Raw genomic sequence first — 12,862 nt, 5'->3', positions numbered from 1 at the left:
AGCACGGATGGATCTAGAGAGTATAATGCTAAGTGAAATGTCAGAGAAAGACAATACCACGTGATTTCACTCACATGTGGCATATAAGAAACAAAATGAACAAAGGGGGGAAAAAAGAGAAGGAGACAAACCAAGAAATAAACTCTTAACTATGGAGAACAAACTGGTGGTTACTAGAGGGGAGGTGGGTGGAATGATGGGAACATGAAGGGGAATAAGGAATGTACTTCTTGTGATGAGCGCTGACCAATGTATAAAATTGTTGAATGACTATATTGTATACCTGAAACTAACATAACACTGTATGTTAACTATACTGGAATTTAAATAAAAAGTGTTTTTTTAAAAAAAGATGGTCTTTTCTGTTTATCCAACATGACTACTTCTTTTTTTTTTTTTTAAGATTTTATTTATATTTGACAGAGAGATCACAAGTAGGCAGAGAGGCAGGCGGGGGGGTGGGGGGGAGCAGGCTCCCTGCTGAGCAAGACCCCTATTCGGGACTCGATCCCAGGACCCTGAGATCATGACCTGAGCTGAAAGCAGAGTCTCCAACCCACTGAACCACCCAGGCACCCCAATATTACTACTTCTGGACTGTTGTTTCTACCTGCCGATGCAGGCTTCCATTTGGGATCTTTCTTTAGCATTTCTTATAGTGTGAATCTGCTAGCAATTTTGTTCTCTGAACTCTTGTTTTTCTGAAAATGGTTTTATTTTAACTTCATCTAAAAAAAATCAAGGTATAATTTATGTATAATGAAATGAAGAAATTTTAAATGTTCAGTTAAATGAGACTTGAGGGGCACTTGGGTGGCTCAGTGGGTTAAGCCTCTGCGTTCGGCTCAGGTCATGATCTCAGGGTCCTGGGATCGAGCCCCGCACTGGGCTCTCTGCTCAGCAGGGAGCCTGCTTCCTCCTCTCTCTCTGCCTGCCTCTCTGCCTACTTGTGATCTCTGTCTGTCAAATAAATAAATAAAATCTTAAAAAAAATAAATGAACCTTGACAAATCCATATATCCCATAAATCCATACCTCAACAAGATAGAAGACACTTCTATCACCCCCAGAAAATTCCTTTGTGCTTCTTTCTAATCCATCCCAATTCCCAGGGGCAACCACAATTCAATTTCTATCACTATGTATTATTAGTTTTGCATGTTAAAAACTTCATATATGGAATTAAACAATGTATACAAAGGGGGGCCTTTCCCCCCCAACATGATGTCTGTAAGATTTGTCAGTGTCATTGTTTGTATCTATCATTAGTCCTTTGCTTTTTATGGCTTAATAGTATTTTATGAGTAAACTCATAATATTTATTTATCCATGCTTCTGTGTATAGACATTTGACTTGTCTCCAGTATTTAATTGTTATGAATTTAATGCTATGAGCATTCCTGTACAAGTCTTTTTGTGAACATACATCTTCATTTCTCTTAAGTAAATATCTAGGAATGGAATTGCTGAGTCACAGAGTAGGTGTAGGTGTATGCTTAATTTTATCAGGAGCAGCCAAATTAATTTCCAAATTGGTTGTTCCACTTTACCAATGTTTGGTTCTCAATTTCTAAAAAAAATTTTTTTATTAACATATAATGTATTATTTGCCCCAGGGGTATAGGTCTGTGAATCATCAGGTTTACATACTTCACAGCACTCACCATAGCACATACCCTCCCCAATGTCCATAACCCAACTACCCTCTCCCTACCCCCCACCCACCAGCAACCCTCAGTTTTTTTCACGAGATTAAGGGTCTTTTATGGTTTGTCTCCCCCCGATCTCATCTTGTTTCATTTTTTCCCTCTCTACCCTCTCTACACCCCATAGCCCCCCACCTTGTCTCTAAAATTCCTCATATCAGGGAGATACACCACCCAGGTGCCTCATGTAGCTCTATTTTAAACTCTTTGAGGAACCTCCATATTGTTTTCCAGAGTGGCTGCACCAGCTTGCATTCCCACCAACAGTCTAAAATTTTTTTTTAATTTAACCGTTTTTTTTTTTAATAAGTAGTGATATCCCATTGTGATTTAAGTTTTGCTTTTCCTTAATCAATAATGATGTTGAGAAACTGTTCATGTGTGTGTGGGGGGGTAGGAGTGGGGCAGAGAGAGAGGAGAGAGAATTTTTTTTAAAGATTTTATTTATTTATTTGACAGACAGAGATCACAAGTAGGCAGAGAGGCAGGCAGAGAGAGAGAAAGAGGGAAGCAGGCTTCCTGCGGAGCAGAGAGCCCGATGCGGGGCTCGATCCCAGGACCCTGAGATCATGACCCGAGCTGAAGGCAGCAGCCCAAACCACTGAGCCACCCAGGCGCCCCGAGGAGAGAGAATCTTAAGTAGGCTCCATGCCCAGTGTGGAGCCTGTTGATCTCACAACCCTGAGATTATAACCCGAACTGAAATCAAGAGTCGGATGTTCAACTGACTGAGCCACCCAGGTGCCCTGAAAGATTTTTATTTTTAATCTACACCCAATGTGAAGATCAAACTCACAACTCCAAGATCAAGAGTTACATCCTTGGGGCACCTGGGTGGCTCAGTGGGTTAAAGCCTCTGCCTCCAGCTCCGGTCATGATCCCAGCATCCTGGGATCAAGCCCAGCATCACTCTCTGCTCAGCAGTGAGCCTGCTTCCCCCTCTCTCTCTGCCTGCCTCTCTGCCTACTTGTGATCTCTGTCAAATAAATAAATAAAATGTTTAAAAAAAAAAAAAAGTCACATGCTTTACTGACTGAATCAGCCAGAAGTGTATCTTCTTCTATGAAGTTTTGATTTAAGTCTTTTGCCAATTGGGTTGCTTATCTCTATTCTCAAGTTGCAGAAGATCTTCTATCCTGGATATGAGATCTTTGTCAAATATATATATATATACACATGTTGTATATACGCATTTGTTTATATATATATATGCACATGCCATTTATATATGCACACAATATATACATTCTCTTTCTCTCCGTGTGTGTGTGTGTTCTTTTCCCCAATTTGTGACTTTTTTTTTTAGTCTTTGACTTTTTAAAAAATTGAGGTATAATTGACATACAAGATTATATTAGTTACAGGTGTACAACATAATGATTCGATATTTGTATATACTTCAAAATGTTTATCACAATATCTATCATTGCATAGTTATAGCTTTTTTTCTTATTAACATAATTTTTTTCAAGATTTTATTTATTCTTTTGAGGGAGAACAAATGGGGGAGGGCAGAGGGAGAGGAACAAGCAGACTCCCCACTGAATATGGAGCCTGACACCGGGCTCAATTCCAGGGCCCAGAGATCATGACCTGAGCCAGTCAGATGCTTAACCGACTGGGCCACCCAGGGGCCTCTTCTTAAGAGAACTTTTAAGATTTACTCTCTTAGCAACTTTCAAACACGCTGTACAGTATTGTTGACTATGATCATCACGCTGGACAAATATGGAACATTTCACATATTTGTGTGTCATGCTTGTAAAGGGGCCATGCTAATCTTTTCTGTAATATTCCAATTTTAGTGTATGTGCTGCTAAAGTGAGCACCCCAGCTGACTTTCAAAAATGTTGTCTTTTCATGAACAGTTTTAATTTGGATGAAGTCCATCCTATCAAATTTTTATACTTAGTGTTTTTCTCTGCCCTAAGAAATTTTTGTCAACTTCAAGGTCACAAAATAATTCCCATGGTTTTTCTTCTATAAGCTTTACCGTTTTAGCTTTAGTTTTTGTTTAGGTCTGTGATCCATCCTGTGTGGGTGTGTGTTGTCTATAATTTTAGATAAGTGTCAAGATTCCTACGACCCCCAAACTGAAGATCCATTTCCTTTCTGCACTGAATTATCTTGACATTAAAAAAAATCAATACATGTGTAAATGTTTATCTATTTCTGGCTTCTTTATTCTGTTTCATTGATCTATTGTCTCTTCTTACACTAAAACCACATTGTCTTGATTACTGTAACTTTATAGTCTTTCAAGAGAGAAAGTCTTTTTTTTTTCTTCTTTTTAAAGATTTAACCTATTTATTTGACAGAGAGAGATCACAAGCAGGCAGAGAGGCAGTCAGAGAGAGAGGCGGGGGAGCAGGTGCCCCACTGAGCAGAAAGCCTGATGCGGGGTTCGATCCGAGGACCCCGAGATCATGACCTGAGTCAAAGATAGAGGCTTTAACCCACTGAGCCACCCAGGTGCCCAAAGACAGTAAGTCTTGAAATCAGATAATGTAAGTCTATTTTGTCTAAGTGTGTACCCCTGCTGTCTTTTGGTTCCATTTGCATGGAATATCTTTTTCCACTCCATCACTTTTAGCTTATGTGTATCCTTAAAGTTGAAGTGAGTCACTATTAAAGCATATACTTGGGTCATTCTTTTTGTTCATTTAGTCACTCTATGTATTTTTTTTAATATAATTTTTTATTTTTTATAAACACATATTTTTATCCCCAGGGGTACAGGTCTGTGAATCACCAGGTTTACACACTTCACAGCACTCACCAAAACACATAACACTCTATGTATTTTGATTGGAGAATTTAATCCATTTACATTTAAAGTACTTACTCATAGGTAAGAATTTACTAATGCCATCTTATTAATTATATTCTGGCTCTTTTGTAGTTCTTTTTATTCCTTTCTTCTCTTGCTGTCTTTCTTTGATATTTTAGATGTTTTTCCATAGTTGGTATGCTTTTTTTTTTTTTTTTTAAGATTTTTTTTTAGGGATGCCTGTGTGGCTCAGTCAGTTAAGCATCTGCCTTTGGCTTGGGTCATGATCCCAGGGATCAAGTCCTGTGTTGGGCTCCTTGCTCAGTGGGAACCTGCTTCTCCCTCTGCCTGCTCTGCCCGCCACTCTCCCGGCTTGTACTCTCTTTCTCTGATGAATAAATAAATAAAATCTTTAAAATATATATATATATTTTAAAGTAATCTCTATACTCGATGTGGGACTCAAACTTACAACCCAAAGAGTCCCACATTCTCCCGACTTAGCCAGACAAGCGCCCCTACAGTTGTATGCTTTGATTTCTTTTTTTTTATATTTTTATTTAATTTTTTAAATTTATTTGACAGACAGAGATCACAAATAGGCGGAGAGGCAGGCAGAGAGAGAGGAGGAAGCAGGCTCCCTGCCGAGCAGAGAGCCCAATGCAGTGCTTGATCCGAGGACCCTGAGATCATGACCTGAGCTGAAGGCAGAGGCTTTAATCCACTGAGCCACCCAGGCGCCCCTGATTTCTTTTTTTATCCCTTTGTGTATTTACTATAGGTTTCTGCCTTGTGGCTACCATGAGGCTTACATAAAACATCTTATAGTCTATTTTAAGTTGATAACTTCAATTGCATACACAAACTACCCTTTTACTCTTCCTCCCCAATTTTTTTGATGTCATAATTTATATCTCTTTATATTGTGTATCCACTGACAAGTTATTGTAGATATAGTAATTTTTAAAAAATTATCTACTATTTTAGGAAGAGAAAAAGGATGTGCACAAGTGGGGAGAGGGGCAGAGGGAATCTCCAAACAGACTCCCTGCTGAGCACAGAGCCCAGTGTGGGGCTCTATCTCACCACAAACGAGATCATGACCTAAGCTGAAACCAAGAGTCTGACACTCAACAGAGTGAGCAACCCAGGTGCCTCACTATAGTGATTTTTAATACTTTTGTCCTTTAATCTTTGTACTAGAGTTAAGTGATTAACACACCACCAGATTACAATATTAGAGTATTCTGAATTTGATTATATACTTACCTTTACCAGTATGCTTTATATTCTCATATATTTCTATTATTAATTAGCCTCCTTTAACTTCAGCTTGAAGAACTTCTTTTGGAATTTCTTATAAGGCATTTCTAGTGGTGAGAGAGATGAACTCTCAGCTTTTTATCTGGGAAAGTCTTTTTCTCATCTTCATTTCTAAAGGACTTCTTTAATCTTGGTTGGCTGTTTTTTCTTTCAGCACTCTGAATATATCATCCCTTTGAATACATCATTTTCTCACAGCCTGTTCTGCTGAGAAATCCACTGATAACCTTATGGGGATTCCCTTGTTTGTAACAAAATTTTGCTCTTGTTTCTTCCAAAAGTCTTTTTTTTTTTTTTTAAAGTTTTTATTTATTTATTTATTTGAGAGACAGACAGAAATAGTGACAGAGAGCATGAGTGGGGAGAAGGAGAAACAAGCTCCCCGAGGAGCAGGGAGCCAGTGTGGGGCTTGATCCCAGGAATCATGACCCAAGCTGAAGGCAGATGCCAACTGACTGAGCCACCCAGGCACCCCTAAAAGTCTTTATCTTTGATTTTAGACAGTTTTACTACAATATGTCTTTGACAAAATTTCTTTGGATTGAATTTGGATTGAATGAACTGCATGGCCAAATGTCTTCCCATGTTCGTATATTCTCAGCTATTCTTTCTTCCTTTTTAAAATTATTGAAGTATAGTTGGCATACAATTTACATTCGTTTCAGGTGTTCAGCTACTATTTCTTTAAATAAGCTTTCTACTATTTTCTCTGTCAGCCCTGCTAGAATTTTGAAGCTTTCTTGGAGTTTTTCTATATATACACCTGTTCCACACTTCTTGTTCCTTCTTGAGGGGATCCTTAAGATCGTATGTCTTCTCTCAATCTTGCAAAGCCAGGCTGGATTCTGATAGCCTCCTGTTTGCTTCCCCCCAGGGCAATGCTGAATGCTCAATTTGTGTTCTTTCTCAGTTTCACAGAGTCATCTGGCTTTCTATGCATACTCACTAGCCATCTGCAAAGGTTCCTACTTGCTACCCTCAGGGGCCTACACAGGGAGCTAGCCATAGATAAAGGAGTATATGAGTGATTGACATGGAGTACTAGGGATGTCCATATGCCAGTTGGGGAATCTGTCCGTGAGGTATCCTCAGTGGCTTGTGGGCTGGCTTCCTGATGGAGTCTGGTTAGATGACCCATGTTCCTTTGATACATTTTGAACCCTACCTGCTATTCTCTTAGCCCTTTCCCACTCCTCAGTCATGAGACTTATCTCAGTGTTCTGGAAGGTGTGGCAAATGCACTCTCAGTGACACCTGGGGCTGTGACTCTCAAAGTCGCTACTCAAATTACCCAGGTGGGTTTTCAGAAAACAGGAGCATCCTGGGGTAGAGAGGGTCCCACCTAGTGTCTAGGGTCGTGTCAAGTGTCTTTTCCATTCAGAAACAAGAACAAAGCTAAGAACCTCTGTAGTGGCTGTTCCTCACCCATAAGATATGGCCTTCAGTCCTTCAGGGGCAGAAGATAGGAGAACACTTGAGCCCACTGTAGTCTGAAATGGGGGCCTCAGCTGGTCCTGGGAGCCTCATAGAGTTCCCTGAGCATTGTATGGATGGATCAGCAATTCAACTCTTCCAAGATAATCATTGGTAGCAATTTGGTGTATATACCCTTCTTCCCCTTTATATGCATTTACAATATAGATGTATAATTATGTATCTTGATGGTTTTATTTACATAAATGGGATCATAATGATCTTCAACTTTTTTACTTATAAATATATCTTAGGTACACTTCATCATCAGTACCTATAGATCAAATTCATTATTCTTTTTTAAATTTTGATTTTTAAATTTACTCATAAGTAAGTTCTATGCCCAAAATGGAGCTTAAACTCATGATCCTGAGATCAAGAGCTACATGCTCTACTTACAGAGCCAGCCAGGTGCCCCTAAATTATTTTTTTTACAGTTATAATTTGTTAGTATTCTCTGCATATTATTAACCATTAAATCAATCCTCAATTTTAACAATTGGGGATATTATTATGTTTAAATATTTTTTATTTTATTTATTTGACATACAGAGATCACAAGTAGGCAGAGAGGCAGGCAGAGAGAGAGAGAGAGAGGAGGAAGCAGGCTCCCTGCTGAGCAGAGAGCCTGACGCAGGGCTCGATCCCAGGACCCCAGGATCATGATCCAAGCTGAAGGCAGAGGCTTTAACCCACTGAGCCATACAGGTGCCCCAACAATCAGGGATATTATATAAATTGATTCTCAATTTTAACAGTTGGGGATATTACCAATGACTGGTTATGTTTATACACCTTTACATCGATGGGCCTGTATTTCTGGTTCTTGCTTTCATATTAGGGGCTTTGGCCATTTCCAGCAGAAAAGAATGGATAGCACTTTTGTCTTTTCCTTGGAGGGAACTCAACTATTGGGAGCCATTCTTGTGCCTGAGTCATAACTGCCCTTATGACATCATAGGTCTCTCTCTCCACTATATCTACCCATCCATGGCTAGAGGAACACAGACCTGAGGGGATTTGAACCATCTAAACCCAATCCAAGTGGAACCAATGGTGAGTAAGTGAGAGACACAGGAACCAGTCTTTTTAGAGATGTTCCCATAGATCTCTTAATTAAGATGAGGGGATCCCCTGGCATATGAACACTCCAGAAAGCCCCAGAAGCTGGGGATGTGTGGGATACTGAACAGACAGGGAGGGAAGGCAACTTCACTCTTGCCTTTTCCCTAACTGCTGATTTCAGGAGGAGGAGAAGCCTGAACAAATAAATGAACAAACTCAAGATGAGCCTCAGAAGAAAGAGGAACCGACTGGTTTATCCCCAGAATCACTGACCTCAGAGAAGGTGGAGGTAGGAGGAAACCTGATTGGATGCCTCTGGTCCTTGTGTCCTAGTGCTTGAGGCTAGTGTTTTTTGCATGATCCAGAGCTAAGAACAGGAATAAACTCATCTTGTTTGTTCTCTTTCCTCATTTTTTTTTTTTTTCAGGATGAAGATGTAGATACAAATAAAGACACCAAGACAGAGGAAGAGGTTGGTGCTAATAATGGAGATAAACAAGTAAGAGCCCCTCCCCCAAGGCCACACAGGGCTGGGGCTGGGAATATAAGGGCTGTGTTTGTGGAACAGAATGGTCAACATACGGGAAGCTGGGCTTAATCAACAGTGCATGGGTGTATGTGTGTGTTTATTTGAGCTTATGCACATATGTTTGCTTGTTAATGAAGACTTAAAACGTGAAAGTCAAGAGAAATAAGGATGGGAAAGAGATACGAGGTAGAACTTTATGGGGGTGGACTTAATACTATAACATGATAGAGGAAGAGAGCTGGATGTGATTTGGAGCTGGAATCAAGGATGAAAAGGCAGGATTAGCAAAGGATACTACTTCTCTAGCAGGTGGGTGGGGTCTGAAGGGAAGGATCATGGGTCCTGATTAGTTGGTCACATTCAAGTGGAATATGTAACTCTTTGACCCATAGGTCTTGTCCTAGTCTGACCTTAGGCTGACCAACTTGATCCATATAAAACCGGGTAGACAGGGCAGACATACCCCCATTTTATAGAGCAGGACTTTGAGATTCAGAGATCAACATGTGTCCATGTCCATTAACCAGAGAGCGGTAGAGATAGGACACCTACCTGGTTTTCTGGTTCCAGCTAGTGCCTGTCCAGTGCTACTAAGTTCCAGAAGAAGGACTTATTGTTGATAGGGAATCAGGGTCCCCTTCTGACATGCCCAAGACTCAAGTGGGTGGGGGACGTTCTCTGAATGTCCCTTCTTTTTTCTCACAAGCTCCCAGAACAAGAAGATAAGCCCTCTACCAGTAATCTAGAAGTCATAAAGATCCAGGCCTGGTGGCGGGGCACCCTGGTACGCCGGACACTGCTGCATGCAGTACTGAGAGCATTGATCATTCAGCGCTGGTGGAAGCAAATCCTGACAAGTATGATGGAGAAGAGGCGGCGAGCAGCGCTAGAGAACTTTACACGGAAGGAGTGGGCAGCGGTCAAGCTGCAGTCCTGGGTTCGCATGTGGCGTATCCGTAGGCGCTATTGCCGGTTGCTCAATGCTGCCCGCATCATCCAGGCCTACTGGAGGTGCCACTCCTGTGCTTCCCGGGGTTTCATCAAGGGCCATTACAGAGTCACAGCCAACCATCTGCATCTCGAGCTAGAGATCTTGCTGGGCTCAGGGCCTTGCATTGTGTCAGAGTGTATTCCCCTCCCAATAAAACAGTGAAGTGGTCTTCCCCCAGCCTTTCTCTTTGACAAGTTCCAGGAGGTCAGGGAAAATGATAGCAGATACTTAGCATCTCATATGCTAGCGTGGAGGAATGGGCAGGAGTTGTCCGAGGATTCTAGGGAAGGATTCTGAAACTCTTTCCAGACTGAGTAGACTGTGATTAATTTGCAAGGTCTGCCATAAGTAGAAGAGTTGGTGGAACAAATCTGCCACGTTGGCCAACTCGAACATCCTTCAGGTAAATGGTGCCCCTCCCCAAAGTTGCATGTAAGGGAGGTCTGGAGGGTGGTGGTTAGTGATGGCAATGGCAGCACATTTGTCAAGAATTTACCCACCTAGGTCTAGTTGTTCGGGGCTTGCTCTCTTACCCCCATGACTGAAAAGAGCCCACCCATCCCAGACTTCGTGATCCTGGCTCCCATCGGTTCATAAACTGGCCCCCATACACAGAGGGCAAGGAGAGACAGATGGAGGAAGCAGGCCATTCTAGATTGGCAGGTAGCAGGTTTAATAAGCAAGTGAACTTGCATATGAAGCTTGTCTTGGGTGGCTGCAAGGTGAGTAGGTCTCACTTGCTAAAATCTTTTTTTTTTTAAAGATGTATTCATTTATTTTAGAGAAAGGGAGTGGGGGAGGGGCAGAGGGAGAAACTCTTTAAGCAGACTCCCTGCTGAGCACGGAGCCTAACTTGGGTCTCGATCCCACAACCCACGAAATCATGATCTGAGCTAAAGCCGAGAGTCAGATTCTCAACCGATGGAGTCACCCACTGCCCACTGCCTGTTCGGATCTTCAAAATTTACATAGAGGCCTTAACAGGTTTCAGTCACATATATTGTCCAGATGTTCTCAAAACCACATGGTTCTCTCAAGATTGTGTCCTTGAAAATGGCTCTCACTGTGGGATGGTGGGTGGCATGTACATTGCAAGGACAAGGAAGGAGGCAGGAACCATCAGTTGCCTGGGTCCAGCTTGCAAGTCAATGGGCAGCCATGTCCCCTCAATGGCCTCCTTCAACAGCTCCCTGTCTGCCTTAAACAGCTCCCTACCCAACTGGTGACTGTATCCTCATACATAGCCTCCAAGTCAGAATCTGAGACCCAAACTGGACTGTGCATAGCCCCAGTCCCTGTTCCCACTTTTACCTCTGTCCTTTACCCTGAATGGAGGCTAGGATGCATTCCCCTTCAGATCTGGTGAGTGTGGGAGGTTCCATTGGGGTGGAGATAGGAAAGAAGGCACTCCACTGCTAGCCCAACCCTCTAGTGAGTGTCAGGTCACAGATCCAGAGTTGAGAAGGACTGGCCATGTCTGTCTCACCCTCTCTCCAGGTCAGTCTAAGCAGAGGCTGCTGGAGCTGGGGCCTCCGACAGTCACTTCCTACAAAACGTTGCCACCTGGGGTGGAATTGGGGCCTAGGTGATGATAAAGGGCCCACTAAAAGAAGCTTAGGCGTCACTCTGCCCATCTGGGCACTGCTATCCTGTGGTTTCCTATAGACACACAGGGTCCTGGACTCTCAGGTTATTCTCCAACAAGATTACAAGCTCAGAGGCCCTGTGTTTGGTTCTGCTCCATCTACTCTGCCCTGACTAGTCCTTCAGCTCACAGAGGTTCTGAGACACTGCCTGGAGGTCTCAGGTTCCAGCGCGCTCTGTCTTTCACTGGAGCATGAGCTCTGATTTCCTGCTCTGTCCCTCCATGTCCTACTTCTGTGTTTCACACAGGTCTCCTGGTCCCTCACTCTTTGAAGGATTTCTGTGTTCAGTATCTCAGAGTAAAGAGCAAGGACTTGGGAGTCAAACTGGCATAGGTCTGATAGGTCTGATCCCTTGCTCCATCACTCACTGCTGTGTGGCTGGGGACATGTCATTTTACCTCTCTGTGCCCCACTGTAAAGTGGGGTTGATTCTCATCTTTCAGTTCAAATGTCAAGGGCCATAAAAATCCAGCATCAGCAACAAAAGAAGGAAAGGGGTCACACTCACCTTAAAAACTGGCAGCCAGGGAAAAACACCAAATTTGGAGATACAGTGGAGTGGCCCAAGAGAGCACAGCGAAGTATGCTCATCATTATTGGGGTGCTGCCAGCCCCAGGCCTCTCAGTGAACAGAGATAGGGAATATGTTTGTGCACACACACAACATGCATTGCCATCATCTGTACCATTTATCTATATTGAAACATATGAGTTCACACTGACATCTCTAATCCCAATCTAAAAGAGTTTGGGGTACCTGGGTGGCTCAGTGGGTTAAGCCTCTGCCTTCAGCGCAGGATCGAACCCCGCATCAGGCTCTCTGCTCAGCAGGGGGCCTGCTTCCCCCTCTCTCTTTGCATGCAGCTCTGCCTACTTGTGATCTCTCTCTCCCTGTCAAATAAATAAAATCTTTAAAAAAATCAAATCAAATCAAAGAGTTCCTTCTAGTTTTCTCCTTTCTATATTTCTACCTCCTGTTTCCAAGATTAATATACCTGGTTCCCATTTTACTTAATACATTTTCTTTTATTTTTACTTTATTTTATATTTTAAAATTTTTTATTTTAACTCAATTTAGTTGACATATAGGACATTATTAGTTTTAGGGGTGGAATTTAGTGATTCATCAGTTGCATATAACACCCAGCGCTCATTACATCAAGTGCCCTCCTTAATGCCCAACACCCAGTTACCCCATCCCCCACCTATCTCCCCTCCAACAACTTTCAAGTTTGTTTCTTAGAGTTCAATATCTCTTATGGTTTGTCTCCTCTGTCTTCACCTTATTTTTCCTTGCTCTTCCCCTATGTTCATCTGTTTTGTTTCTTAAATTCCATATGTGAATGAAATCATATGGTA

The 12,862-nt window shown here is 42.1% G+C and overlaps 1 protein-coding gene and 1 non-coding gene across 2 annotated transcripts; one reads left to right on the top strand and one right to left on the bottom strand.

Moving 5' to 3' along the window:
* Positions 1-3,428: 3,428 nt before the first annotated feature.
* LOC131826144 (U6 spliceosomal RNA) lies at positions 3,429-3,535 on the bottom strand. The gene has a single exon (XR_009351441.1). It is a non-coding gene; the product is annotated as a U6 spliceosomal RNA (small nuclear RNA).
* A 4,707-nt stretch (positions 3,536-8,242) lies between these two features.
* Positions 8,243-10,028, top strand: LOC131825778 (IQ domain-containing protein F1-like). Its single transcript, XM_059165184.1, has 4 exons — positions 8,243-8,328; positions 8,519-8,626; positions 8,765-8,836; positions 9,573-10,028. Exons 1-4 carry the CDS (start codon positions 8,326-8,328, stop codon positions 10,017-10,019), a joined length of 630 nt encoding a protein of 209 aa, XP_059021167.1. The 5' UTR covers positions 8,243-8,325; the 3' UTR covers positions 10,020-10,028.
* The last annotated feature ends 2,834 nt before the right edge of the window (positions 10,029-12,862 follow it).

Source organism: Mustela lutreola, chromosome 2 (genome assembly GCF_030435805.1).
Source record: "Mustela lutreola isolate mMusLut2 chromosome 2, mMusLut2.pri, whole genome shotgun sequence".
NCBI lineage: Eukaryota > Metazoa > Chordata > Mammalia > Carnivora > Mustelidae > Mustela > Mustela lutreola.
Note: the sequence above shows the minus strand (reverse complement) of the source record. Positions and strands in the feature narration are given on the sequence as shown.